At 40.5% G+C, this 26,479-nt stretch overlaps 1 protein-coding gene across 1 annotated transcript in view; it reads right to left on the reverse strand.

The window, feature by feature from the left end:
• LOC140724166 (uncharacterized) overlaps positions 1–15,949 on the reverse strand; it is a 146,133-nt gene extending 130,184 nt beyond the window's left edge. Inside the window, 3 exon segments of the mRNA XM_073038651.1 lie at positions 456–2,216; positions 2,386–2,640; positions 15,933–15,949. Coding sequence (XP_072894752.1) covers positions 456–2,216; positions 2,386–2,640; positions 15,933–15,938 — 2,022 coding nt within the window. The 5' untranslated portion in view covers positions 15,939–15,949.
• Positions 15,950–26,479: the final 10,530 nt, after the last annotated feature.

Below are 26,479 nucleotides of genomic sequence, written 5' to 3' on the forward strand. Positions count from 1 at the left end.
CTGTCATCCTTCCAAATCCACATACGAATTATCACCCAAAGTGACTTGTCATAAGGCGTATCATCTTCAAATGAATTACCACACCACACCCAGGCAAGGGTTAACACATCAGTGGTCTTCATAGGATACCCCAAATCAGATCCACTCCTATCGATTAAACGAGGTGACAACCACACATTCGATGTACGCTGAATCGATAATTAACCCTCACTTGTGGGCATAGGAAAATTCCAAACAGTGACCCTTGGCACTTATTTCCCTTGTTTCGATCCTTCCATTTTTCCTCATTCATCTCCGTCTGACTCTGAGTGTCTGTGTCCTCAGTTAAAACTAAACAAGCTGGGAGTGATGTAAACAAGCTGCAAGTCAGACTGATTCACCTTCTTAATCTCTCTCTCTCTCTTAAAATGACAGTCCACAGCAAACAAAACCTAGGGATTCATAACAGCTGACTGGTGTGCCAGTAGTTGGGATGACTGAGTGAATCTTTTCCCACATTCTCAGCAGGTAAATGGCTCCTCTCCAGTGTGAACTCGCTGATGTCTCTGTAGTGTGGAAGACCGAGTGAATCTCTTCCCACATTCTGAGCAGGTGAATGGCCTCTCTCCAGTGTGAATTCGCTGGTGTTGCAGAAGGTGGGATGACAGAGTGAACCGTTTCCCACATTCTGTGCAATTGAACAACTTCTCACCGGAGTGAACACGCTCATGTCTCAGTAGGGTGGAAGACTGAGTAAATCCCTTCCCACATTCTGAGCAGGTGAATGGCCTCTCCCCATTGTGAACTCGCTGATGTCTCTGTAGCTGGGATGACTGAGTAAATTTCTTCCCACATTCTGAACAGGTGAATGGCTTCTCCCCAGTGTGAACTCGCTGGTGTTTCTGTAGGGTGGATGGATCAGTGAATCCGTTCCCACAGACTGTGCAGGTGAACGGCCTCTCCCCATTGTGAATTCGCTGATGACTCTGTAGTTGGGATGACTGAGTAAATCTCTTCCCACATTCTGAACAGGTGAATGGCTTCTCCCCAGTGTGAACTCGCTGGTGTTTCTGTAGGGTGGATGGATCAGTGAATCTCTTCCCACAGAATGAGCAGGTGAACGGCTTCTCCCCAGTGTGAACTCGCTGATGACTCAGTAGTTGGCATGACTCAGTGAATCTCTTCCCACATTCTGAGCAGATGAAAGGCTTCTCCCCAGTGTGAGCTCGCTGGTGTCTCTGTAGGGTGGATGAATGAGCAAATCTCTCCCCACAGACTGAGCAGGTGAACGGCCTCTCCCCAGTGTGAATTCGCTGATGACTCTGTAGTTGGGATGACTGAGTAAATCTCTTCCCACATTCTGAACAGGTGAACGGCTTCTCCCCAGTGTGAACTCGCTGATGACTCTGTAGTTGGGATGACTCAGTGAATCCCTTCCCACAGACTGAGCAGGTGAATGGCTTCTCCCCAGTGTGAACTCGCTGATGACTCTGTAGGTGGGATGACTGAGTGAATCCCTTCCCACATTCTGAGCAGATGAACGGCTTCTCCCCAGTGTGAACTCGCTGATGTCTCTGTAGGGTGGATAACCGAGTGAATCCCTTCCCACAGTCTGAGCAGATGAATGGCCTCTCCCCAGTGTGAACTCGCAGATGACACTGTACTTGGGATAACTGAGTAAATCCCTTCCCACATTCTGAACAGGTGAACGGCTTCTCCCCAGTGTGAACTCGCTGATGACTCTGTAGGGTGGATGAATCAGTAAATCCTTTCCCACATTCTGAGCAGGTGAACGGCTTTTCCCCAGTGTGAACTTGCTGATGTCTCAGTAATTGGGATGACTGAGTGAATCCTTTCCCACATTCTGAGCAGGTGAACGGCTTCTCCCCAGTGTGAAGTCGCTGATGTCTCAGTAGGCTGGATAAGTCACTGAATCCTTTCCCACATTCTGAGCAGGTGAACGGCTTCTCCCCAGTGTGAACTCGCTGATGTACCAGTAGGTTGGATGACTGAGTGAATCCCTTCCCACAGACTGAGCAGGTGAACGGCCTCTCCCCAGTGTGAACTCGCTGGTGATTCTGTAGTTGGGATAAAAGAGTGAATCTCTTCCCACAGACTGAACAGGTGAATGGCTTCTCCCTAGTGTGAACTTGCTGGTGACTCTGTAGTTGGGATAAATGAGTGAATCCCTTCCCACAGACTGAACAGGTGAATGGCTTCTCCCCAGTGTGAACTCGCTGGTGAGCCATTAGGTCAAATGACTGAGTGAATCCTTTCTCAGAAATTAAACAGATGACCAGCCTCTGCCCGGTGTGATGTGAACTGACTGGTGTGTCCACAGGTGGGAAGACCGACTGAACCCCTTCTCACACACAGAACAGATGAATGGCCTTGCCCAGTGTGAACTTGCTGATGTACCTTCAATTGTGATAACCGAGTGAATCCATTCCCACTGTCTGAGCAGGTGAACAGCCTTTCTCCTGTGTAAAATGACAGGCTTGCTATTTGGTCAAATGACCAATTAAATCCCTCTCCACAGTCTGAGTAGGAAGGATGGTCGATTGAATCTCTTGCTCCGCTTCTTAAATATCCAGACAGAGACAGCAAAACTGGTGTGCCGTGTTTGAGATTCCCGGCGACAAAATCCTTCTCATTTTTATCCTGTGAAAAGATTTACAAAATCCATCAATGGGTTTAGGACAACATTTCAGATGAGATTACTTGAGTTGCCAAGGTTTGATCTGGTATCACACTGTTACAGTGAGGTTCAACGAAAGTTGGACAGAGAAAACATCTCCTGACTGGGCAGAGTGCTGGTATCTGGAATGACCAACAATTCTCTGATGCTCTTCCTGTCTCTATAAGAATGGGGCATTTCTGCCGTCTCCGATCTGTGACCTGGCTCAGTTTGACTCTCTCCATTGGTATTATTCCCTGTTCCTGCTGAGCTGCAAGGGTGCCTGGCCCCATAGTAACTGAAACAGTCTCACGCAAATTGTCTTTGTGGATGTGCATCTAGGATTTTCTTTTATGTATTATTAACTGAAAGTACTACAGTTTTAACACCATATAACAAAATTCCTGCTGAGATGAATGGTTGGTCCGCACAGCTGTTAAAAGGGGTTAGAGTGAATTTTTGTAATATTTCAGGTTCTTGTAGAAAAGTACAACACAGAAACAGGCCCTTTGGACCACCTAGTCTTGTGCTGAACTATTTAAACTGCCACTCCCACACCCCTACAATCCAGGTACCTACACAAACCTCTTAAATGTTGAAATCGAGCTCGCATGCACCACCTGGGATGGCTGCTCATTCCAAACCTAGATGACCATCTGTGTGAAGAAGTTTCCCCTCATGTTCCCCTTAACATTTCACCTCTCACCCTTAACCCCTAGCCACTGGTTGAAGTCCCACCCCCATCTCAGTGGAGAAAGCCAGCTTGCATTTACACTATCTATGCCCCTCTACCACAATCAAATCTCACCTCAATCTTCTACATTCCAATGAATAAAGTCCTGACCTGTTCAATCTTTCCTTATAACCCAAGTCCTCCAAACTTGGCAACATCCTTGTGAATTTTCTCTGAAATCTCTGAATCTCTTTTAAATCATTCCTGTAGGTAGGTGACCAAAACATCACACAATACTGCAAATTAGGCCTCTTTTACAAGTCAACATAATATCCATCTATTGTCAGTATTTGGTTCATGAAAGCCAATGGGCTAAAATCTCTTTTTTCCTTCACTATCTAACTGTGATACCACTTTCAGTGAATTAAGGACTTGTATTCCCAGGTCCCTTTCTTCTAAAACACTCCTCCGTGCCCGACCAGTCACTGTGAAAGACCTCCCTTGGTAGGTCAGACCAAAGTGCAACAACTCACACTTGTCTGCATTAAATTCCAATTTCCATTTCTCAAACCATTTTTCCCAGGGGGTCCAGATTGCACTGCAAGCCATGATAGTCTTCCTCACTGTCCACTACACCACCAGTCTTGGTGGTCATGAATCTGCTAATCCAGTTAACCACACTATCATCCAGATTACTGATACAGATGACAAACCACAACAGATCCAGCACTGATCCCCGTGGCACACCACTAGACACAGGCCTCCAGTCAGAGAGGCAACCATCTGCTACCACACTCTGGCTTCTACCAAAGACAGTGTCTCATCCAATTTACTGTCTCATCTTTAATGCTGAGTGACTGAAACTTCTTGACCAACCTCCCATATGAGACTTTGTCAAGTGCCTTGCTAATGTCCATGTAGACAACATCCACTGCCTTGCCTTCATCCACTTCCCTGATAACTTCATCGAGAGACTCTATAAGATTGGTTAGACATGGCCTATCATGCACAAAGCCATGCTGTCTATCTTTAATCAGTCCACATCTATCCAAATACTTATATTTCCGGTTCCTGCATATACGTTCCTGTAACTTTCCCACTATTCACTACTAGTCACCACTCCATGGGTTTGGAGATTTCCCTTGAATGTCATAGAATCATAGAAATCTATAGCACGTTACAGACCCTTTGGCCCACAGTGCTGTGCCGACTTTTAACATACTCTAGAAACTGCCTGGAGTTTCCCTAGCACATAGCCCTCTATTTTTCTGAGCTCCATGTAACTATCTAAGAGAGTGTTAAAAGTCCCTGTTGTATCCGCCTCGACAACCGCTGCTGGCAGTGCATTCGACACATCCAACACTCTCTGTGTAAAAAACCGACCCCTGACATCCCCTCGGCATATATTTCCAAGCACCTTAAAACTATGCCCCCTCCTGTTAGCCATTTTAACGCTGGGAAAAAATCCTCTGGCTATCCACACACTCAATGCCCCTCATCATCTTATACACCTAAAAAAGGCTCTAAACATAAACAAGGAAATTGTACATTGCTTTGAGGATTTGTTAGAAGTAAACAAAATTATCAGGGTATAGATAGGGTAAATGCAAGCAGCTTTTCCCACTGAGGTTGGGTGGGACGACAACCAGAGGTCATGGGTAAGTGGGGAAGGTGAAAATTTAATGGGAACATTTGGAAAAGTTCTTTGCTGAAATGGTCGTGAGAGTGCAGAATGAGATGTCAGCACTAGTGGTGAATATGAGCTCGATTTCACCATTAAGAGAAGTTTGACAGGTACCTGGATGGTAGGGGTATGGAGGGTGATGATCCCGGTGCAGGTAGTTGCATTAGAGAGCTTAAATGTTTTTGTGGCATTGACAAAATGGGCCAAATAGCCTGTTTCTCCACTGAACTTCTCCATGTTTCTGTGACAGAGAAGCAGGCCAAACTTGTTTGGAAGGGAAAAGGTAGGAGTGACAACGGAGCAGCAATGGCTGGAGTTTCTGGGAGGAATTCGAGAGCTGAGTGATCGATACATCCCAAAGACGTGGAAGCATTGGAAAGGCAACAGGGCACAACCGTGGGTTAAATGAGAATCCAAAACCAACATAAAAACAGAGGAGAGGGCAAACAAAAGAGCAAAAGACCATTAGGAAGCTTTTAGAATCCAACAGAAGACAACTAAAGGAAAGTCAGATGAGTTCGGGAGTGGAATTATGAAATGGTTGTCATTAATGAGTTTTGGTTGCACCCAACAGTCCCAGGGCCTCAATATCTCTTGAAAACCAAGATTCCCTGCACTAGTTACCATTCAACTTTTATTTTGTCAGACACATACAAACTCTACACCCTTAAAATTTCACTTCTGAAGAACTCCCACTTACCAAGTACTCCTTTGTGAAAAAAAATCCTGTCCCAATTAACGCTTGTCAAATCCTTGCAAATATCATGAAAATTGGACTTTCTCCAATTTAGAATCTCAAGAGAGGTCCAGGCCTCTGTTTTTCTGTATTTACTTGGAATCTCATGATCATTCGATACAAAGTGTTCCCATACACTAATTTCTGTCACTAGCCCTAGATCACTTCCCAATAGCTTATTGCACACTTCTCTCTCTTTCAATCTTTTTATTAATATTTAAAATATTATGAATGAGATACAATTCAAATAATGGTAAGGGATTACAAATATATAGACTCCCATTATACATAAAGTATTACATAAACAATGAATAGAGCATAAGTAAGTTTCCCAAAACATAAACCGTATAGTATATATATGAACAAGGTAAGTTTAAATATTTCATAATATATAATGTAAAAAAGAGAAAAAAAAATCTATCTAAGGAAGTTAGCTAATCTACTAATCTAGTATCAAGAAAAAGAAAAAAAAACCAAAAAGAAAAAAAAATAAAAAATCTTTTAAAAAGAGAAAAAAAAAGGGCTGTTCATAGTATCTCACGAGTATACATAAACATCAATGACGTCAACTCCGATCCTCTCAACATACATACGATTAAGGCTGAAAAAAAAAACCAATAAGCCCGGCACAGGGCCATTACATCATATGAAAATATTGAATAAATGGTCTCCATATCTTTTCAAATTTAATAGAAGTATCAAATACAGCACTTCTAATTTTTTCTAAATTTAAACATAACATAGTTTGAGAAAGCCAATGAAATACCGTGGGAGGATTAATTTCCTTCCAATTCAACAGAATAGATCTTCTAGCCATCAAAGTGAGAAAAGCAATCATTCGACAGGCGGACGGAGATAAGTGAAGTAAGTCCATCATCGGTAAACCAAAAATTGCGGTAATAGGATGGGGTTGTAAATCAATGTTCAATACCGCCGAAATAATATCAAAAATATCTTTCCAATATTTTCTCAAAAGTGGACATGACCAAAACATATGAGTTAAAGAAGCGATTTCTAAATGACATCTGTCACAAATAGGGTTTATATGAGAATAAAAATGAGCTAATTTATCCTTGGACATATGGGCCCTATGTACAACCTTAAATTGTAATAATGAATGTTTGGCACATATAGATGAAGTATTAACTAATTTAAGAATTCTATCCCAATTCTCAATAGGAATAATAAGATTAAGTTCTCTTTCCCAATCATTTTTGGTCTTATCAAAGGGCACTGAACGTATCTTCATAATTATATTATAAAGTTTTGATATAAGCCCTTTTTGAAAAGGGTTTAGTTCAAACAAACTTTCCAAAGTATCTGAAGACAGAGAATTTGGGAACGAAGGAAGTACCGTACTTAAAAAATGCCTAACCTGTAAGTATCTAAAAAAATGAGATCTAGGCAAATTATATTTATTAGCTAGTTGCTCAAAGGACATAAAACAGTTGTCCAAAAATAAGTCGGAAAATCTTAATAATCCCTTAGTTTTCCAAGCCAAAAAAGCATGATCTATAATTGAGGGATGGAAAAAACAATTAGATACAATAGGACTATTTAACATGAATTGAGTCAACCCGAAAAATTTCCGAAATTGAAACCATATACGTAAGGTATATTTAACTATCGGGTTGTCAATTCGCTTCGGCAATTTAGAAAGAGCAAAAGGGAGAGATGTCCCTAAGATAGAACCCAAAGCATAAGCAGAAACCGATTTGGTTTCCAAACTCACCCAATGAGGGCCAAAAGGACCATCCCATTCTTTCAACCAACATATCAAATATCTAATATTAACTGCCCAATAATAAAATCTGAAATTGGGTAATGCCAACCCACCATCCTTCTTTGTCTTCTGTAAGTATATTTTACCTAACCTGGGATTTTTATTCTGCCATATATATGAAGAAATTTTTGAATCAACATTAGTAAAAAAGGATTTCGGAATAAAAATTGGTACCGCTTGAAAAACATATAAAAATTTAGGTAAAATAACCATCTTAATAGCATTAATCCTACCTATCAGAGATAAAGATAATGGTGACCACTTAGTAAACAAACCTTTAATCTGATCAATTAAGGGTAAAAAATTAAACCGAAATAATTCTTTATGGTTTTTGGTAATTTTAATCCCTAAATAAGTGAAAGAATCGTTAGCTAATTTAAAAGGTAAAATACCATAATTTGGGACCTGTTTATTCAAAGGAAACAATTCACTCTTATTAAGATTTAACTTATACCCAGAAAACTCACTAAATTGAGCCAACAATGATAAGACTGCTGGAATAGATTTTTCAGGATTAGAGATGAATAATAATAAATCGTCTGCATATAAAGATACCTTATGAATATCTGTTCCACGATTAATACCCAAAATATCATGTGATTCTCTGATGGCAATTGCCAAAGGTTCTAAGGCGATGTTAAATAGTAATGGACTAAGAGGACAACCTTGTCTAGTGCCCCGAAATAAACGAAAAAATGGAGATCTTTGATTATTAGTAAACACCGAGGCTACTGGAGTTTGATATATCAGTTTAATCCAAGAAATGAAGGTCGGACTAAAATTAAACTTCTCCAACACATAAAATAAGTAGGGCCATTCAACTCTATCAAATGCTTTTTCCGCATCTAATGATATAACACATTCTGAAGTATTATGTGAAGGAGTATAAACAATATTCAATAATCTCCTAACATTGAAAAAAGAATAGCGATTTTTAATAAAACCGGTTTGATCTTCCGAAATAATTTGGGGTAATACCTTCTCCAACCTAGAAGCCAGCAACTTGGAAAAAATCTTAGAATCCACATTCAATAAAGATATTGGTCTGTAGGATGCACAATCAGTAGGGTCTTTATCTTTCTTCAGTATTAAAGAAATGGAAGCTCTATAAAAAGATTGTGGCAACTTCCCCAATCTAATTGCTTCTTCAAACACCTTGCATATCCAAGGAGATAGAGTATCAGAAAAACATTTAAAAAATTCTACTGTAAACCCATCTGGACCTGGTGCTTTCCCAGAGTTCATTGAGGAAATAACCCCTTTAATTTCCGCATCTGTAAACGGAGTATCTATTACTGAAATATCATCAGATGATAGTTTTGGAAAATTCAATTTCCCGAGAAAATCACACATGGTATTATGATCCTGAGGGAATTCAGATTTATACAGGGAGGTATAAAAGTCTTGAAAAGACTTATTTATGTCATCATGGTTAACTGTCAAATCCCCATTCTGCTGTCGAACCTTAGTAATCTGGCGTTTAACTGAAACATTCTTCAGCTGACTAGCTAACAGTTTTCCTGATTTATCACTATGTATATAGAAATCAGATTTGGTTTTCATTAATTGATTTTCTATCGGAGATGTAAGTAATAAACTATGTTCCATTTGAAGTTCAACCCTTTGTTTATAAAGTTCCATGCTAGGAGTAGTCGAATATTTCTTGTCAATCTCTTTAATTTTATCAACCAGTAAAAGAGTTTCCTTCTTAATACGTTTTCTCAGACCAGCAGAATACGAGATAATCTGTCCACGTATATACGCTTTTAAAGTGTCCCAAAGTGTTCCGCATGTGATATCCTCCGTGGAATTAGTTGAAAAGAAGAAATCAATCTGTTCCTTCATAAATTTAATAAAGTCCGGTTCTTGCAATAAGGTAGAGTCAAATCGCCATTGTCTAGCATTTAAAGCTGTATCCGTAAAATTAATAGAAAGTTTTAAAGGAGCATGGTCAGAAATAGCTATAATATCATAATTACAACCAATTACCGATGGAATAAAACAAGAGTCAATAAAAAAATAATCAATTCTCGAATAGGAGTGATAAACATGTGAGAAAAAAGAAAACTCTTTGTCATTAGGATGACGAAATCTCCAAATATCAAAAACTCCATTATCAGTCAAAAAGGAGTTAATACAAGTGGCCGACTTATTGGGTAAAGTCTGAATAGTTGTAGATTTGTCCATCAAAGGAATTAAACAACAATTAAAGTCACCACCCATTATTAATTTATATTCATTTAAATTAGGTAAAGAAGTAAATAAGGACTTAAAAAAGTCAGGACAATCCGCATTTGGGGCATAAACATTAACCATAGCAACCTTTTTATTACCGAGTAAACCCGTAATTAACAAAAATCTACCATTCGGATCCGAAAGAATATCGTGTTGAACAAATGTAATAGAGGAGTCAATAAAAATTGAAACTCCCTTAACTTTGGCATTCGAATTCGAATGATATTGTTGACCCCGCCAAGACCTAAAAAAGCGATATTTGTCCTCCTTCCTCACATGAGTTTCTTGTACAAAAATAATATGAGCATTAAGTCTTTGGAATACTTTGAAAATCTTCTTTCGTTTAATCGGATGGTTTAATCCATTAGTATTCCAAGACACAAAGTTAATGGTTTGAACCATGTTTCCAAAGTCATCCCTTTGGTATATAAAGGGTTAACCATGTTATAAACTCATGCATCCGGAAGAGGGACAAAAATAAAGAGCGGACCCGGAAGTGACGACATCGTAGACATATTTGTAGTTCATGAACAGCCCAAGTAAAAAAACTAAAACAAATTGATAAGAAAGAAATTAAAAAAGAGAACAGACCAACCCCCACCCCCATATGAAAAGGAAAAAAAGCCAAAATGTGGCTAGAAAAAAGAAAAAATGAAACTAACTCTAACCCCATATCAGCGGCAGATCACTCCGTGATTAACGGGTATATATAAAAAACCACCCGAACTTTAAGAATTATGATCACAGTACTAAAAACTACGCTTCTTAATATGCTGAGTTGTAAAGAAAAAGGGAATAAAATCATTAAAAGTTTATAAATCGGGTTATAACCCAAACAAATCAAGAAGTATTTAAACAATGATAAGCGATGCATTATAGGAAGAAGACGAAAAAAGAAGCAATAACGCCATCTTAAACTAATCCAATACTTTACAAAAAACCATTATCTTGATATTAAACAAAAAATTCACTTCGAAAGGTTAAAAATATACCTTCAAGGGAACAAAAATAGTAGACAAAAATATAGTATAGTAGTTAAAGTGTATAAGACAGAGCGATTAATATAACGAAAACACACTTTAACTTAAATATGAAGTATAGGATAAACCTACACCAATAACCAGAGACTAACCCTGATTTAAAAAATCAAAAACCATCTTTCACGATCAGAATCACTCATTTACTGGAGAGTAGTAACTGTATCAGTAGGGAAGTTTGCACACTTCTACATCGGGAATTTTATGTACTGATTAAGGTAGATTTGATAAGCTCTACCCCATCTAGTCCTTTTACAGCCTAGGAGTCCAGTCAATAAATGGAAAGTTAAAATCACTCACTTTATCAACCTTTGTTTCTTGGCATAGTCCGCAATCTCCTACAGATTTGTTCCTTGAAATCCCTCAGACTGTTGGGCTAAGGACAAGTCCAAGTAATGGCTAGAATATCATAACTTCATGCCCTGAGGTCTGAAAGACATCTGTTTGGTGTCAAAAAAACAACCTTGCCCTCAATGTCACTGAAAGAAAGGTGCTGGCTGTAGACTACAGGAGAAATGGAGACAGGCTGACCCAGGATCTGGGGTTGAGAGGGTGAACAGCTTTATGTTCCCTGGCATACACAACCCGAGGATCTCACCTGGTCTGTACATACTGGCTGTGTGGTGAAAAAGGCACAAAAGTGCCACTTTCACCGCAGGCGGTTCAGGAAGTTTGGGATGGGGCCCCAAATACTAACAACTTTCTACAGGGGCACAATTGAGAGCATCCTGACTGGCTGCATCACTGTCTGGTATGGGTGCTGTATTTCACTCAGTTGCAGGACTCTACAGAGAGTGGAGCGGACATCCCAGCGCATATGTAGATGTGAACTTCTCACTATTCAGGACATTGACAAAAACAGGTGTGTAAAAAGGGCCACTGTGTAAAAAGGATCATTGGGGACCAGAGTCACCCCAACCACAAACTGTTCCAGCTGCTACCATCTGGGAAACGGTACCACAGCCTGAAAGCCCGGACCAACAGGCCCAGGGACAGCTTCTTCCACCAGGCCCTCTGATAGATTAATTCATGCTGATACAATTGTACTTTTATTTATCCTGACTGTCCTGTTGTACATACTATTTATTATAAACTATTATAAATTTCACATTGCACATTTAGACAGAGATGTAACATAAAGATTTCTACAGCTCATGTATATGAAGAATGTATGTAATAAAGTCAATTCAATTCAATTCACTCTGTCCACTATCTGTTCTGTCACTCTGGCTCCAATCCTCCCTGCAACTTTAGTTTAACCACCCACCCCACAGGGGAGCACTAGCAAGCCTTGCCACTAGGATTTCCAGTTCTGTTCCCCTAACTAACAAATCCCCTATCACCCCCTTTGACTTTCCTCTGCCAGGTAATCCTCCCCAACAATTTGTAAAGTGTCCACCTGTTGTTGTGTGGGTTAGCAACAAGAGTACTCTGTGATGGCTATTTAACCTCATTCTCCTTCCTGACTCTCACCCAGTTTCCTATGTCCTACACCTTGGGTGTAACTCAACTCTCTGCACGTCATACCTATCACACCCTCCGACGCTTGGATGATGCGGAATTCATCCATTTCCAGCTCCAACTCCTTAAAGAGCAGCTTGATATATACCTTCTACGTGAGGGCATCAGGGACACTGGAGGTCTCCCCGCCTTCCCACCAGTGTCCCCTCTAATTTGTAATGACCAGTGTGTGCAAAAATCTTGTGCTGTACAATTTTTACCCAGTGACAACAACATGCGCAAACTGAATTTTATATAGAGAGGTATTCATTTCAACAGCGAGCAAATCACTGTCAGTAAGAACTTCAATCTGCTCTGGTCTTGATTGAGTTCATCTGCACTCTCATACAACCTATGTAACAGGTTAATGAAGGATTTACTCGCCACAGCTTTGGCAAACCACCTATTTGTGATCTTCTTCCTAAATGATGCTTTAAATTTCAGATTTCCAAATATCACTCCACTTCTTCCCACTTGAAAATTCTCCAGCAACTCTTGCATCACCACAATATACACAGTATTGTACATAAAAATTTCCCCTGAACCCTCCCCCAGGTGACTGACGGTGGTGAACTCAGTGATGGTAATGCCAATGAATATGAAGGGAAGGGCAGTAGTCTGTCTCACTGGAGTCTGGCACATTTGTGATGTGAAAGCTACTTGTTGGCCAGGGCAAAGGTGTTTGATATCATTATGTAGCCAGACAGAATTGGTGGAAGCATGTTCTCACCGGTAGAAAAGTGCAGACCGAGAGGAGGTAGAACAAGCAACACACACAAAATGCTGGAGGAACTCAGCAGGCCAGGCAGCATCTATGGAAAAGAGTACTAATGCTGTGTTCCTCCAGCAATTTGTGTGTGTAGCTTCGATTTCCAGCATCTGCAGATTTCCTCTTTGTGATTGGAGGTAGAACAAAGATGATTTTCTCAACTGGTGATGTAAAAGATTTTAGAGCCATAGAATAGAACACTACAGCACAGTACAGGCCCTTCAGCCCTCCATGTTGTGCCGACCCATATAATCCTTAAAAAAAAGAACTAAACCCACACTACCCCGTAACCCTCCATTTTCTTTCATCCATGTGCCTGTCCAAGAGGCTATTAAATACCCCTAATGTTTTAGCCTCCACCACCACCCCTGGCAAGTCATTCCAGGCACTCACAACCCTCTGTGTAAAAAAAACTTACCCCTGATGTCTCCCCTAAACTTCCCTCCATTAATTTTATACATATGCCCTATGGTGTTTGCTATTGGTGCCCTGGGAAACATTTACTGACTATCCACCCTGTCTATGCCTCTCATAATCTTTTAGACCTCGATCAAGTTCTGGATCTCTCAGATTATTAACGTTTCATAAAGATTGAAACAGAATAGGCTGAAACACACCGTTCAAAAGTGCTGGCGTTCAATCCACTTGGTGCATTGACTCATAACATTTTTTGGGTGTATGATTGTCAGAAACACATCCAACAGATTTCCCAGCAGAAGTGCAGGTAAATTCTGGACCTGATTGCAAATGAACCACTGAGCGCTCTAAAAAAAAAGGTGCTGCAGAGGCCGATTTCTCCCTTGTGCTTTTATTTTTAGTGTGAACTATGTTACATTGATGGTGATTAATGATCATTACTTTCAGGCGACAGCCCTCCAAACCTGTGACTAACCGCAGTAAAACTTAGTGAACCTGCCATGGTTGGGTCTTGGGTGTCGGACGAGCAGATTTTCTGTATTATTAGATGTTCTCATATTAATACATCATACCTCACTTCCAAATCACTGTTTTTAGACATCACATTACAGAATGATGTGTTCCACATAACCTGCAAGTTTAAAAGGAGCTCAGAAAATAAGGTCAAAGTAAGTTTCAAAGGCATCTGGGAAACAGAAACGTGCAAGTTTAAAGGGAGCGGAGATACCTGACTGACCTGCATGAGGTGTTGAGCTACCTAAAATGCATTCTTGAATGTATAATGTAGATTTAAAGCAATAATTTGATTTAAATTATTTTATTAAATACACATTATCTTGGATCTCTTAATTGCAATTCACATTTAATGTAGGATTAACCTTTCTGCATTTGGATAACTACAATTTTTGTTCTTTTGTTTTGAAAAATGCAGTCACATCATAACACTATTCAAACTTCGGACCCAAAGTCTTTTTCCCCCTTTTATTTTTTCCCAGGAAAAAAAATACTATAAACTTTTTGCTATTTAAAATTGGTAACATTTATCAATTCATGCTATTGTTTAAAATTAAATTGCTTAACTCCTTGTAGCAAACTTGTAAGTTCACTAGCTAATAAAGATTTGAACAAAGAGGATTGTATATTTTACACACAAAGCAGCATAATATCAATGCTCCTACATCATAAATTGGGAGACGAATATACACATCCCAAACTTATTAGGTATTTGCACTCAATTTTTCCCACAGATGGTGAACTGCTAATCTTGGCTGGTTCATCAGGCACAGCACGGAGTAGATCTGAAGGGAGGTGGGGTGGTTTGTGTATTTTCGGCAGTGCTGGGAGGAAAAATCAGCATGAATGATGAATGTCTTTAATGTCCCTTCCTATAAAATGCTCTACAAATGTCTCACACTTATTTGACCTTGAACTTTTTTTAAAACCATATTACACTTTAGTCAGGATTACTTAGAATTTCAACATCTCTTTTCCAGCGAAAATAATAAGTGGGCAGGGGTATAATTTAAAGATCCTATATATTCAGTTTAATCCACCCCATTCTAATGAAATGTTTATGCAGTTATTCATGCTATTGACAAGGCTCTGAATAAAGCAAATGAGGACCAATAGGTGTGGTCCATTCTTACAACCAGTTCGATGGCATAACTTTAAACTCACTTCTCCATGTCTTCACATTTAGGAGCAGAATCACAAGAAGAGGTGGCAAATGACCAGGTGGTAAAAGCTCTCATTTCCTTTCCAATTCTATTTGAAAGTACTGTCTTAGTCTTCAACAATACTGTCCTGTGGATATCCAGTAAGTCTGCTCTGGAAGTCCAACCCAAAGTAGAATCCTTGCTAATCTACAATGCTAGCACTGTACCTCACCATACTTTATGTCTGGTAATTTAGCCAAGATTCCTGTTTTCTAATCACAGGAAAGACTAAGTGCTAATTTAAAACAAAGGCTAAGATTTAAACTTTCATCTTATGGTGATGATCATCTAATGTTATACTGCTTTTCCCTATATAAAAGGGGTGATAGATAAGTTTGTGGCCTAAGGTAGAAGGAGTCAATTTTAGAAAATCTAGCACATCTATTTTTCAACATAGTCCCCTCCTACATTTACACACTTAGTCCAGTGGTCGTGGAACATACGCATCTTGGACCTCCAGAAAGTGTCCACAGATGGGTTTTGTTCCCTTTCTCCGAGTTCCTAATCCTTGCATTTAGATAGCTGGAGCTCAGCTCTGTCTGAGAGATCCATCGGTTCCCATTCCCTCATCAGCCGGAAGCTCCCCGAGGTCCGTGTACGGATAATGGGGCTGAGAGAGAGGGAAGAGAGCAGGACTGCCCCGGGATTGCTGGCCACAGTGTCAGAAATTCACAGGAATCGTCCCGAAGTCGGAGTTTAAGATAAAAACACAGAGAATCGCTCTTACCTGCATCCGACATTTTAAAAGCCTTCTGTGTTCTGCACGCATGCGTGATACTCGGGGACGAAATCAGCCTGACGCCTGCGCAGTTCATCAGTTCTTCAGTGCCTGACAAAAGTTATTACCGCAGGGCCTTATGGGTAATAACGGTGCCATTAAACATTTCTTGAAGCACCGGTTCAATGTCCATATCTCATTTTTTTTCGGGTGTATCGAAAAAATCTGCAGCTCTTTTAACGCAGAAAGCGGCTCACGTAAACAATGTACTCAATATCAACGTTTATCTAATGCCAAAGTAAATTGCAGATATAAAACAGGAGATTCTGCAGTTGCTGGACATACAGAGACGCTCACACACAAAATGCTGGAGGAACTCTGCAGCTCAGGCAGCAACTAAGCAGCGGAGTACACAGTCTAGGTATGCTGAAGAGGCTCGGTCTAAAAGTTGCTTATTTATTCCTCTCCACAATTGTTGCCTGATCTTTTGATTACCACCAGTATTTTGCAGAAACTAACCATCTTTTTTTTTTGGGTCAACCAGTTTCCAAATTCTTCTGATCTTCCTTTTGTTGCCATATCCTGCTGGTCTGTTTCCTCTTCCTCCTCGTAAAATCTAGACCATTCTCTCTCTGGAGCCCCAAAGCCTGACTCAGGCTGGCAACACTTTGGTTTCTGATTCTGCAACACCGAAGTTTCACTCGCTAGTCTGCTGTCAGACTTTAGAGGTGCATTGTGTTGCGAGATCGCAGATTCGTTTACTGTGAGTGTCGCTTTAAGTGCCTGAGTGAGGCGGGGCTGTGACGTCACACACTCGATGCAGCAGAGACAGAGGGGGGGAGGGAGGGAGGAGAGGGAGAGGGAGAGGGAGAGAGAGAGAGAGTGAGAGAGACTTCAGCTTGTCACTGCTATGCCCAAAAGATTGGGTTGATCATCGGCACGCAGTGCACAACAGATGTTTGAGTGTCACTTCGTATAATCCATATGCGTGGATTTGCTGGAGTATCCTGTGGTATCACTTTTGTTGGCCCTTACGTGGAATCGGGGTGTTCTGTGGTAACCACTTGAAGACGATATTCCTGCCACTGTCACCTGATGATATTTCTAAGTGGATTTCGGAACGAATCGACGGATAAGATCTTCGGCGACTGTTATTTCGTTTACCCAGGGTGGAATGTGTGTGGAATTCTTCGTAATTGCCTTCTCTCCACAAGTTCGTGTGGATTTGCAAATCTCTCCTTTCACTCACTTATTCCGTGGATTACTGAACGTTTCCACTTTATCATCTTAAGACTATAAGCATTGTTTCTCAAGCTTGATAGTTCGGGAGCTATGTATACGCATAATACTGTTAACTTCTGTTTATTTTGTTTAATCTTTTATATTTGTAGCAGATACTAATGAAGACCGTGGTTTTAACATCGAAACCAGACTCCGTTAGTGATCTATTGCTGCTGGTACGTAACAATTGCAACAACCTAGCTGTCTGAGGCATAGTCCTTTAAAATTGGTAAAAATGACCTAAAACGTTGAAAAGAGCAGGGAAGAAGGAGTTTAACCAACTTCGTCCAGAGCCCTGAAGAATATCAAAACCACAGTGAGCTCATCGTCTTATTCAGCCTGGAGAAAATCATGCAGGAAATTCATGCAGGTGTATAAGATGATGAGAGGCATTGGTCGTGTGGATAGTCAGAGGCTTTTTCCCAGGGCTGAAACGACAAACACAAGGGGGAATAGGTTTAAACTGCTTGGAAGTAGGTACAGAGGAGATGTCAGAGCCAAGTTTTTTAAACAAAGAATGGTGTGTGTGTGTGGAATGCACTGCCAGTGACGGTGGTAGAGGCGGATACAATAGGGTCTTTTAAGAGACTCTTAGATAGGTACATGGAGCTTAGGAAAATAGAGGGCTATGCGGTAGGGTAATTCTTGGCAGTTTCTAGAGTAGGTTACATGGTCGGCACAACATTGTGGGACAAAGCGTCTGTAATGTGTTGAAGATTTCTATGATTCTATGAAATTCAAGGGAAATCTCCGATCCCACGGAGTGGTGACTAGCTGCAACCTATCATCTCAGGGAAGGTGAGAGGGGAACGGCAGGGGTAGATTTTCATAAACTGATATGGAACAGAAACATGGGTAAGGATCAGATGGGCCGAGTGGCCTCTCTAGTGTACATTTTGAGTGTGATAGAGACAGTAAGTACCTGAGACACGGGATTTGATAAAATCTGATTTATCTTTCACAGATCCATTGTATTAAACGCCAGTCTAGATTAAGACTAACATCAGCAGAACAGACTCCTCCAATGCTCAGTGACCAGGATTCAGTCCTGGGTGCGATGAGCAGCCGCAAGAACTGCAGAATCTGACAGTAACAGTCCCTCATGAACCTGCAGCTGCCTTCAGTCACCGTGATGGTTAAACATTTAACACAGAGCTGATTTGAACTTCCTCCCTGATGTGAAGTTGCTGGTGTTGCAGCATCTGGGATGATTGAGTAAAACTCTTTGCTAACTCCGGACAGAAATGTGGCCTCTATTTATTGTGAACTCACCGAGCATCACAAGGTGGGTTAACTGAATGAGTCTCTTCGCACACACGGAGCAGGTGAACGGCCGCTTCCCAGTGCGAAGCTGTTGGTGTATCTGCGATGGCTGACGGAATCCCTTCCAAAAAGAGAGCCAGTGAATGACGTCACAGTGCTCTGAACGTCATGGCGGTGTTTCCAATCATGTCACGGACAAGGACATGTGCTCGCGCTTTCCTTGTCGCGAGTGGGGCGCTGTCTTCTCCAGCATCTCCGCCTCCACATTCAAGGATCGGCGGCATTCAAGCGCTGGTGAACTAACAGATACAGCGGAACTAACGAGCTGTTGTGTTTGTGATTCCCATACACAAATCCTTTGAATTTTCTACACTGTTAAATGTTTACAAACCACGTCAGTGGGTGAAGGACAACATTTCAACTCAGATAATTTTAGTCTCCTTGGTGCCTTCGGACAAAAACTCTGTTACAGCTCAAAACAAGTGGGAGGAACAAGACTTCATCTTCTAACTGGCTAAAGTTCCGGCATCAGGCACAATATCAAACTCTCTGCTTCCCTTTCTGTATCAAAATGGATCATTCCTCCCCTTCATCAGTCTGTGACTTGGCTCAGTTTGTCTGTCTCCTTCGCATTCTGAGCATGCGCCACACACCCACTGAGATCACATTTTATTTACACGGCTGTGACTAGAGACTATCTGATTATTATGTCCCTCCCGGCATTTGACGGTGGTAAACTCAGAGTCAGCAATGGTATTGACCCTGAGGAGTAGGTGATTAGGCTTTTTCGTTGGAGATCGATAAACTGCCGGTAGTGTGTGGTTGGATGAGTGGGTCGTTTTCAGACTGGAAGGAGGTAGCGTTTGGGGTACCCCAGAGATCAGTCCCTGACCACAGTTGTTCACAGTTTAATGTCCTGGCGGAGGCAGCGAGATGTGAGATGTCCCAGTCTGCTGATGACGCAGAAAGAGTGGAGTTGGGGGAGGGGAGGCTATTCACATGCAATTTCGTAGCTTTGCAATCAGTACATAGTGCACTGTGGGGCTGCAGTGGCGGGTTCCAATCTGCTAATTAAATTTGTTGACGGCACTGCATTGATTGGCCGAATCCCAAACAATAACGAGGCAGCCTACAGAGAAGTCATCACCCCGACGCAGTTGTGTCAAGAAAACAACCTCTCTCTCATTTTGACGAAAACAAAGGAGCTGGCTGTGGATTATAGGAGGAATGGAGACAGGGAGCACATTCAACACTTCCAAGTTTCTTGTTGACACAAAATGCACATTTTAATATTGATCATTACACGATGTATTTTATATATTGTTAATGACATAAAGCATGTTTATAGATTGTTACTGACAGAGAATCGTATAATTTGTGTTCCGTGTGTTATCTGAATGTACTTGCCTGTGACGCTGCCACAAATCAATGTTTCTCTGTACCTATACCTTCCCGTACTTGTGCACTTGGCAATAAATTCAACAGGACCTGAGAAATCTCAGTGAGATTTGATTAGTGATGATCATCTTGGCAGCTCGGTAGGTCGAATGTATGCGACAGTACACTGTTAAATGCAAAACCCTGAACAGTGTCGATGATCAGAGGACTCCAAGTTCATCGCTCCCTGAAAGAGACCGCACAGATTGATCGGGTGATTAAGAAGGCAAATGGCATGGTTGTCTTTATTAGTTGAAGCATTGAGTTCAAAAGTCGGGAAGTTGTGTTGCGGCTGTCACGAGCCTGCGGTCGTACTGTGACTATTTCTTTAAGAGCGCCGGCGTGAGGAGGCGGGGCTATGACGTCAGTCACAGGCTGACAGCGCTGACTGTGGACGGAACCATAAGAGAGAGAGAGCGATCTGCAGACAGGCAGTCGGCCAGTCTAAAGAGAGAGAGAGAGACTGGAAAAGCTGATCGCTTCAGTTAGTCGCAGCTGAGGCTTGGAATTCTCCTATGCCCACAAGAGTGGGTTGATCATCGGTACAGGGAACCACAACGAATGTGTGTGACTGTCACTTCGTATAACCCATTGGAGTGGATTGTGGAATATCTTGTGTTAACCCTTGCCTGGGTATGTTGTGTGGTAACCCCTGGAAGACGGTATTCCTGTGACAGGTCACTTTTGCTGATAACTCGTATGTAGACGGATTCAACGGATAAGGACTTCGTCGATGGTTATTTTGAAGTAACGTCCTTTTCACCCTGTATTACAAATATCTCTCTCCCATCATTTATTCCGTGGATTACTGAACTTTCCTACTTTACCATCTCAAGACTCTAAGCTTTGTTCCCTCACGCTCGATAGTCTGGGAATTATATTTACACACATACATACATAACACTGTTAACTTTCCTTTATTTCGTTAAGTTACTATATTATAAATAGATACTAATAAAGAAGGTGACTTCAACATCAAACCAGACTCCAGTGTGAACTCTATTGCTGCTGGTTCGTTTCTAAAACGTTACAGTTCGTAACACAGTTTTATAAAACTAGTTAGACCACATCTGGAGTGTTTCATACAGTTCTGGTCGCCTCCATTCTCGGAGGGATGTCGGGGCTTTGGAGAGGGCGCAGAAGAGGTTTACCAGGACACTGCCTGGATTAGAGGGCATGAACTATAACGAGAGGCTGGACAAACTTGTGTTGTTTTCTCCAGAGCGGCGCAGGCTGGGGCGAGACTGGATGGACGTTTATAAGATTACGAGAGGAATAGATAGAGTGGACAGACGATATATTTTTCCTGGGGGTTGAAATGTCTAATACATTTAAGGCGAGAGGAGATGTGAGCGGGAAGTTTGCTTCTTTCCACAGAGTAGTCACTGCCTGGGGTGGGAGACCAAACCGGTCAGCTGATCCCGTTTCCTGTTCACATTTTTTCTGCAGATCTGCAGCATCTGCGGGTCACTGCTCTACGTGTACGTGTAGCTTCATCTTTCCCCGTTCAGACAAGGCAGTGAGATCCGGATCTGTCACGTCCTCTCATTGTGGTGGACAATATGTTTTTTTCTGCAATACTTTCTGCATGTTTCATTCCACTGTTTTTACCTGCTGACGTGCTGCCGATGTTTCTGGGTGTCTGACCCATTTATGTGAGAATTTAGCCTTTTCTATTTCTCTGAGCTTCTCATAAATGTGTACAGTTCAGTTAAGCTTCACTCCACTACTTCCAAAGCAACAACCCGGTCAGTCAAATAGTTCCACACAATTAAAATAGTTTATTACATTTAAAAAAAATATTTTTGTACTATTTATATAATTTAACTACTTAAAATGTATATTCTTATTTTAAGTCACAATTGTTAAAATCTATTGTTATGAATTAGGTTTTACTGCTGCCGCAGAGACAACGAATTTCATGACACGTGCCGGTGCTATTAAACCTGATTCTGATATTGATATGGGAGACTCACACCGGTCACCTGATCCCTGTTACCGCAGATCGTAATGTGAGATTGAAGCCTTTTCCATATATTAGCTTTCCACAGAAATGACAACAGTTCAGTTTCCTTCTGCGGTTCCAGAGCAGAAGATCAGTCTGTCTAATATTTCCACGTAATTAAAAGGGAAAAGTTGTTTATTCTCATAACGTACTGAGCTACAGTGAAAATCTTGCCTGACGTACCATCCACACAGATCGATACATTTCAACAGTACATTGAGCTGATATACGACAGAACAATAACTGTAACAAAGCATTATGGCTGCAGAGAAAGTGCAGTGCAGATAGACATATGGTGCAGGGTCACGTCGAGTTACATTGTGAGGCCGAGACCATTTTATCATTCATTTGGCTTATAACCACAGACAGGAAGCCGTCCTTGAGCTTGTCATTACTAATAACTGCAGCTCTTCTTTTTTTTCTCACTTTCTCGTAGCACTAGACAGGGATGTACATTAAGCCCTTTATTTTTTAAACTTATATTGGAGCCTTTAGCTATAACACTACGTGAAGCTAAAAACATTCTTGGTATCTCTATGAATGAAACCATACATAAGATTTCTCTTTATGCAGATGATCTTTTGGTTTTTATTTCAGATCTTGAGGAATCAATTCCTAATCTTTTGGAAACACAAAGATTTCGCTAAATTTTCAGGATATAAACCTAACTTGAATAAAAGTGAATTGTTTCCATTAAATGTCCCTGTTAGTATATATAATGATATTCATTTTAGAATTGTTAATACATTTAGATATTTAGGTATTATAATTACTATCAAAAATGTAAAGATCTCTATAAAGCGAATATAGTTCCTTTAATGGACGCCAGGAAATAACTATTTTCTAGATGCTATCCACTGACTTTTTCTTTAATAGGTCGTGTTCGTGCTGTGAAAATGATGATTTTACCTAGATTTTTATATATTTTCCAAAATATACCTATCTTTTTAACTAAAACATTTTTCGATCAAATTGACTCACTTATTTCTTCCTTTATTTGGAACAATAAGAGTCCAAGATTTAATAAGTATCACTTAGAAAAATCTAAAAAAGATGGTGATCTTGCACTTCCTAATTTAAGACTGTATTATTGAGCTGTGAAAATTAGACAATTATGTTTTTGGTTATATGAACCAAAAATCATTATGCGTTGATTTGGAATTAAAAGCTGTTAAACAATTTTATTTAACTTCAATTTTAGGAGCTCCATTACATTTACAGCTCTGTAAAATTCCAAATTTAAATCTATACCCGGTTATTAAACAATCGCTACGGATTTGGGTTCAGATCCGTAAATTTTTAAAATTTTAAACAATTTAAGTTGTCTAGTTTTTTGCATCGAAACTTTTCATTTAATCTTTTAACAACTGACTCTATTTTTCTCCTATGGAAAAATAAAGGGATCCATTCTGTTACAGATTTATTTTGTAATGGTCGCTTGATGACCTTTGAAGAGTTAATTAACACATTTTCTCTCGCTCATAAACATTTTTTGCAATATGTTCAGGTGAAACGTTTTTTTTACAACAATGTTTACCTAAGTTTCCATATTTACAAGAATCTGATTTGTTGGATACCATTTTGAAATTGAATCCCTTAGTGTAAGTTTCCATTAGCAGAATTTATAATTTATTTTTGTTACAAAAAGAGAACCTGTCACTAAAGATTAAACAAGATTGGGAGAGAGAACTTAATATGACCTTTGTTAATGAAGTTTGTCTTCGAGTTTCGAAAAAATGTAAATTCTTCTTCTGTATGTGTCAACCATTGTTTATTTCAATTTAGACAATAGACAATAGACAATAGGTGCAGAAGTAGACCATTCGGCCTTTCGAGCCTGCACCGCCATTTTGAGATCATGGCTGATCAATTCCTTATCAATACCCGTTTCCTGCCTTGTCCCCATATCCCTTGATTCCCCTATCCATAAGATACCTATCTAGCTCCTTCTTGAAAGCATCCAGAGAATCGGCCTCCACTACCTTCCGAGGCAGTGCATTCCAGACCCCCACAACTCTCTGGGAGAAGAAGTTTTTCCTTAACTCTGTCCTAAATGACCTACCCCTTATTCTCAAACCATGCCCTCTGGTACTGGACTGTCCCAGCATCTGGAACATATTTCCTGCCTCTATCTTGTCCAATCCCTTAATAATCTTATATGTTTCAATCAGATCCCCTCTCAATCTCCTTAATTCCAGCGTGTACAAGCCCAGTCTCTCTAACCTCTCTGCGTAAGACAGTCCAGACATCACAGGAATTAACCTCGTGAATCTACGCTGCACTTCCTCTGCAGCCAGGATGTCCTTCCTTAACCCTGGAGACCAAAACTGTACCCAATACTCCAGGTGTGGTCTCACCAGGGCTCTGTACAAATGCAAGAGGATTTCCTTGCTCTTGTACTCAATTCCCTTTGTAATAAAGGCCAACATTCCATTAGCCTTCTCCGCTGCCTGCTGCACTTGCTCATTCACCTTCAGTGAATGATGAACAAGGATTCCGAGATCTCTTGGTATTACTCCCTTACCCAACTCTATACCGTTCACATAATAATCTGCCTTCCTATTCTTACTCCCAAAGTGGATAACCTCACACTTATTCACATTAAACGCCATCTGCCAAGTATCTTCCCACTCACCCAGCCTATCCAAGTCACCCTGAATTCTCCTAATATTCTCATCATATGTCACACTGCCACCCAGCTTAGTATCATCAGCAAATTTGCTGATGTTATTTTCTATGCCTTCATCCAAATCGTTCATAAAATTGTTCACCGTTATTATTTAACAAAGGTTAGACTATCTAAAATATTACCTAGTATAGACAAACACTGTGATAGATGTAAAACTGAAGTAGCTACTTTGTCATATATGTTCTGTTCATGTTCTTCATTAAAATTGTTTTGGAAATCTTTATTTTCTGCAATTTCTAAAGCTCTGAAAATTAATTTACAACCTAATAGATTGACTGTTCTGTTTGGAATAGTTCCACATCATATTCAGGGTATTTCATCTTCAGATCAACATGCTAATTGCATTTGATACACTACTGACAAGAAGGGTTATTTTCTTAAAATGGAAAGATATTTCTTCCCCTACATTAACTGAATGGTTATCTCAAGTGATGTTATGTCTTAGTTTGGAACAAAAAAAGGATGTAGAACTTTTTGATCCTCGATTCGATTTTGAGAGAAGATGGGGTTCTTTTGCCAAATATTATCATTTAATTTGAATTATGCTATATGGTTTCCTTCCGGGTTGTTGATTCCTAATGGTTTTTTTCCCCCCTTTTTTTGTAATTAGTGGGTTTTTTTCCTAATTAGATGGGGTTCTTTTTTTCCTTCTTTTTTTCCATTTTTATATTTTACGATCAGTTTTTTCAGCTTTATTAATTGTATACATATTAATCTATTGAAGTTTTGTATCATTTTATAGCTGTAGAAGATTTTGTACAAATAAGAACGATTCTAAAAATGAAAAACGAAAATAATAAAACAATCACTGTAACACAGCATTACGGCTGCAGAGAAAGTGCAGTGCCAATAGACATATGGTGCAGGGTCACGTCGAGTTATATTGTGAGGAAGAGTCCATTTTATCATTCATTTGGCTTCTAACCACAGACAGGAAACCGTCCTTGAGCCGGGTGGTTCGCGCTTTAAGGCTTTTGTATCTCTTCCCCGATGGGAGAGCGGGTTTGCAGCGAGAATGTCCAGGTTGTGAGGATCTTTGAGTACATGGCCTGCTTTTCCGAGGGATGGGAAGTGTAGGAAGAGTCCATGGAGGGGAGGCTTGTTTCTCTGATGTTCTCTGCAGTTCCTTGCAGTCATGGGCAGAGCAGTAGCCATACGAAGGCGTGAAGTATCGACAAGAAGCTCAGAGACCTCGGCCTTCACCCTGCCTTGTGTAGCTGGATCCTGGACTTCCTGTCAGATCGCGGGCAGGTGGTAAGAGTGGGCTTCCTCACCTCTGTCTCTCTGATCCTCAGCACACATACCCCACAGGGTTGTCTGTTTAGTCCCCTCCTTTACTCTCTGTATTCCCATGACGTGTCGCCACCCACAGCTCCAATCTGCTAATTAAATTTACTGACGACACTACACTGACTGGCCTAATCTCAAATAATAACGAGGCAGCCGACAGAGAAGAAGTCATCACCCCGACACAGTGGTGTCAAGAAAACAACCTCTCCCTCATTGTGACAAAAACAAAGGAGCTGGTTGTGGATTACAGGAGGAATGGAGACAGGGACCAAATTCAACATTTCCAAGTCTGTTATTGGCATAAAATGCACATTTTAATGTTGATCATGACACAATGTATTTTATATATTGTTAATGACATAAAACATATTTACAGATCGTTACTGACTGAGAATCGTATAATTTGTGTTCCGTGTGTTATCTGAATGTACTTGCCTGTGATGCTGCCACAAGTCAGTGTTTCTCTGTACCTGCACCTTCCCGTACTTGTGCACTTGGCAATAAATTCATCAGGACCTGAGAAATCTCAGTGAGATTTGATTAGTGATGATCATCTTGGCAGCTCGGTAGGTCGAATGTATGAGACAGTAC

The sequence above is a fragment of the Hemitrygon akajei genome, unplaced genomic scaffold (genome assembly GCF_048418815.1).
Source record: "Hemitrygon akajei unplaced genomic scaffold, sHemAka1.3 Scf000168, whole genome shotgun sequence".
Lineage (NCBI taxonomy): Eukaryota > Metazoa > Chordata > Chondrichthyes > Myliobatiformes > Dasyatidae > Hemitrygon > Hemitrygon akajei.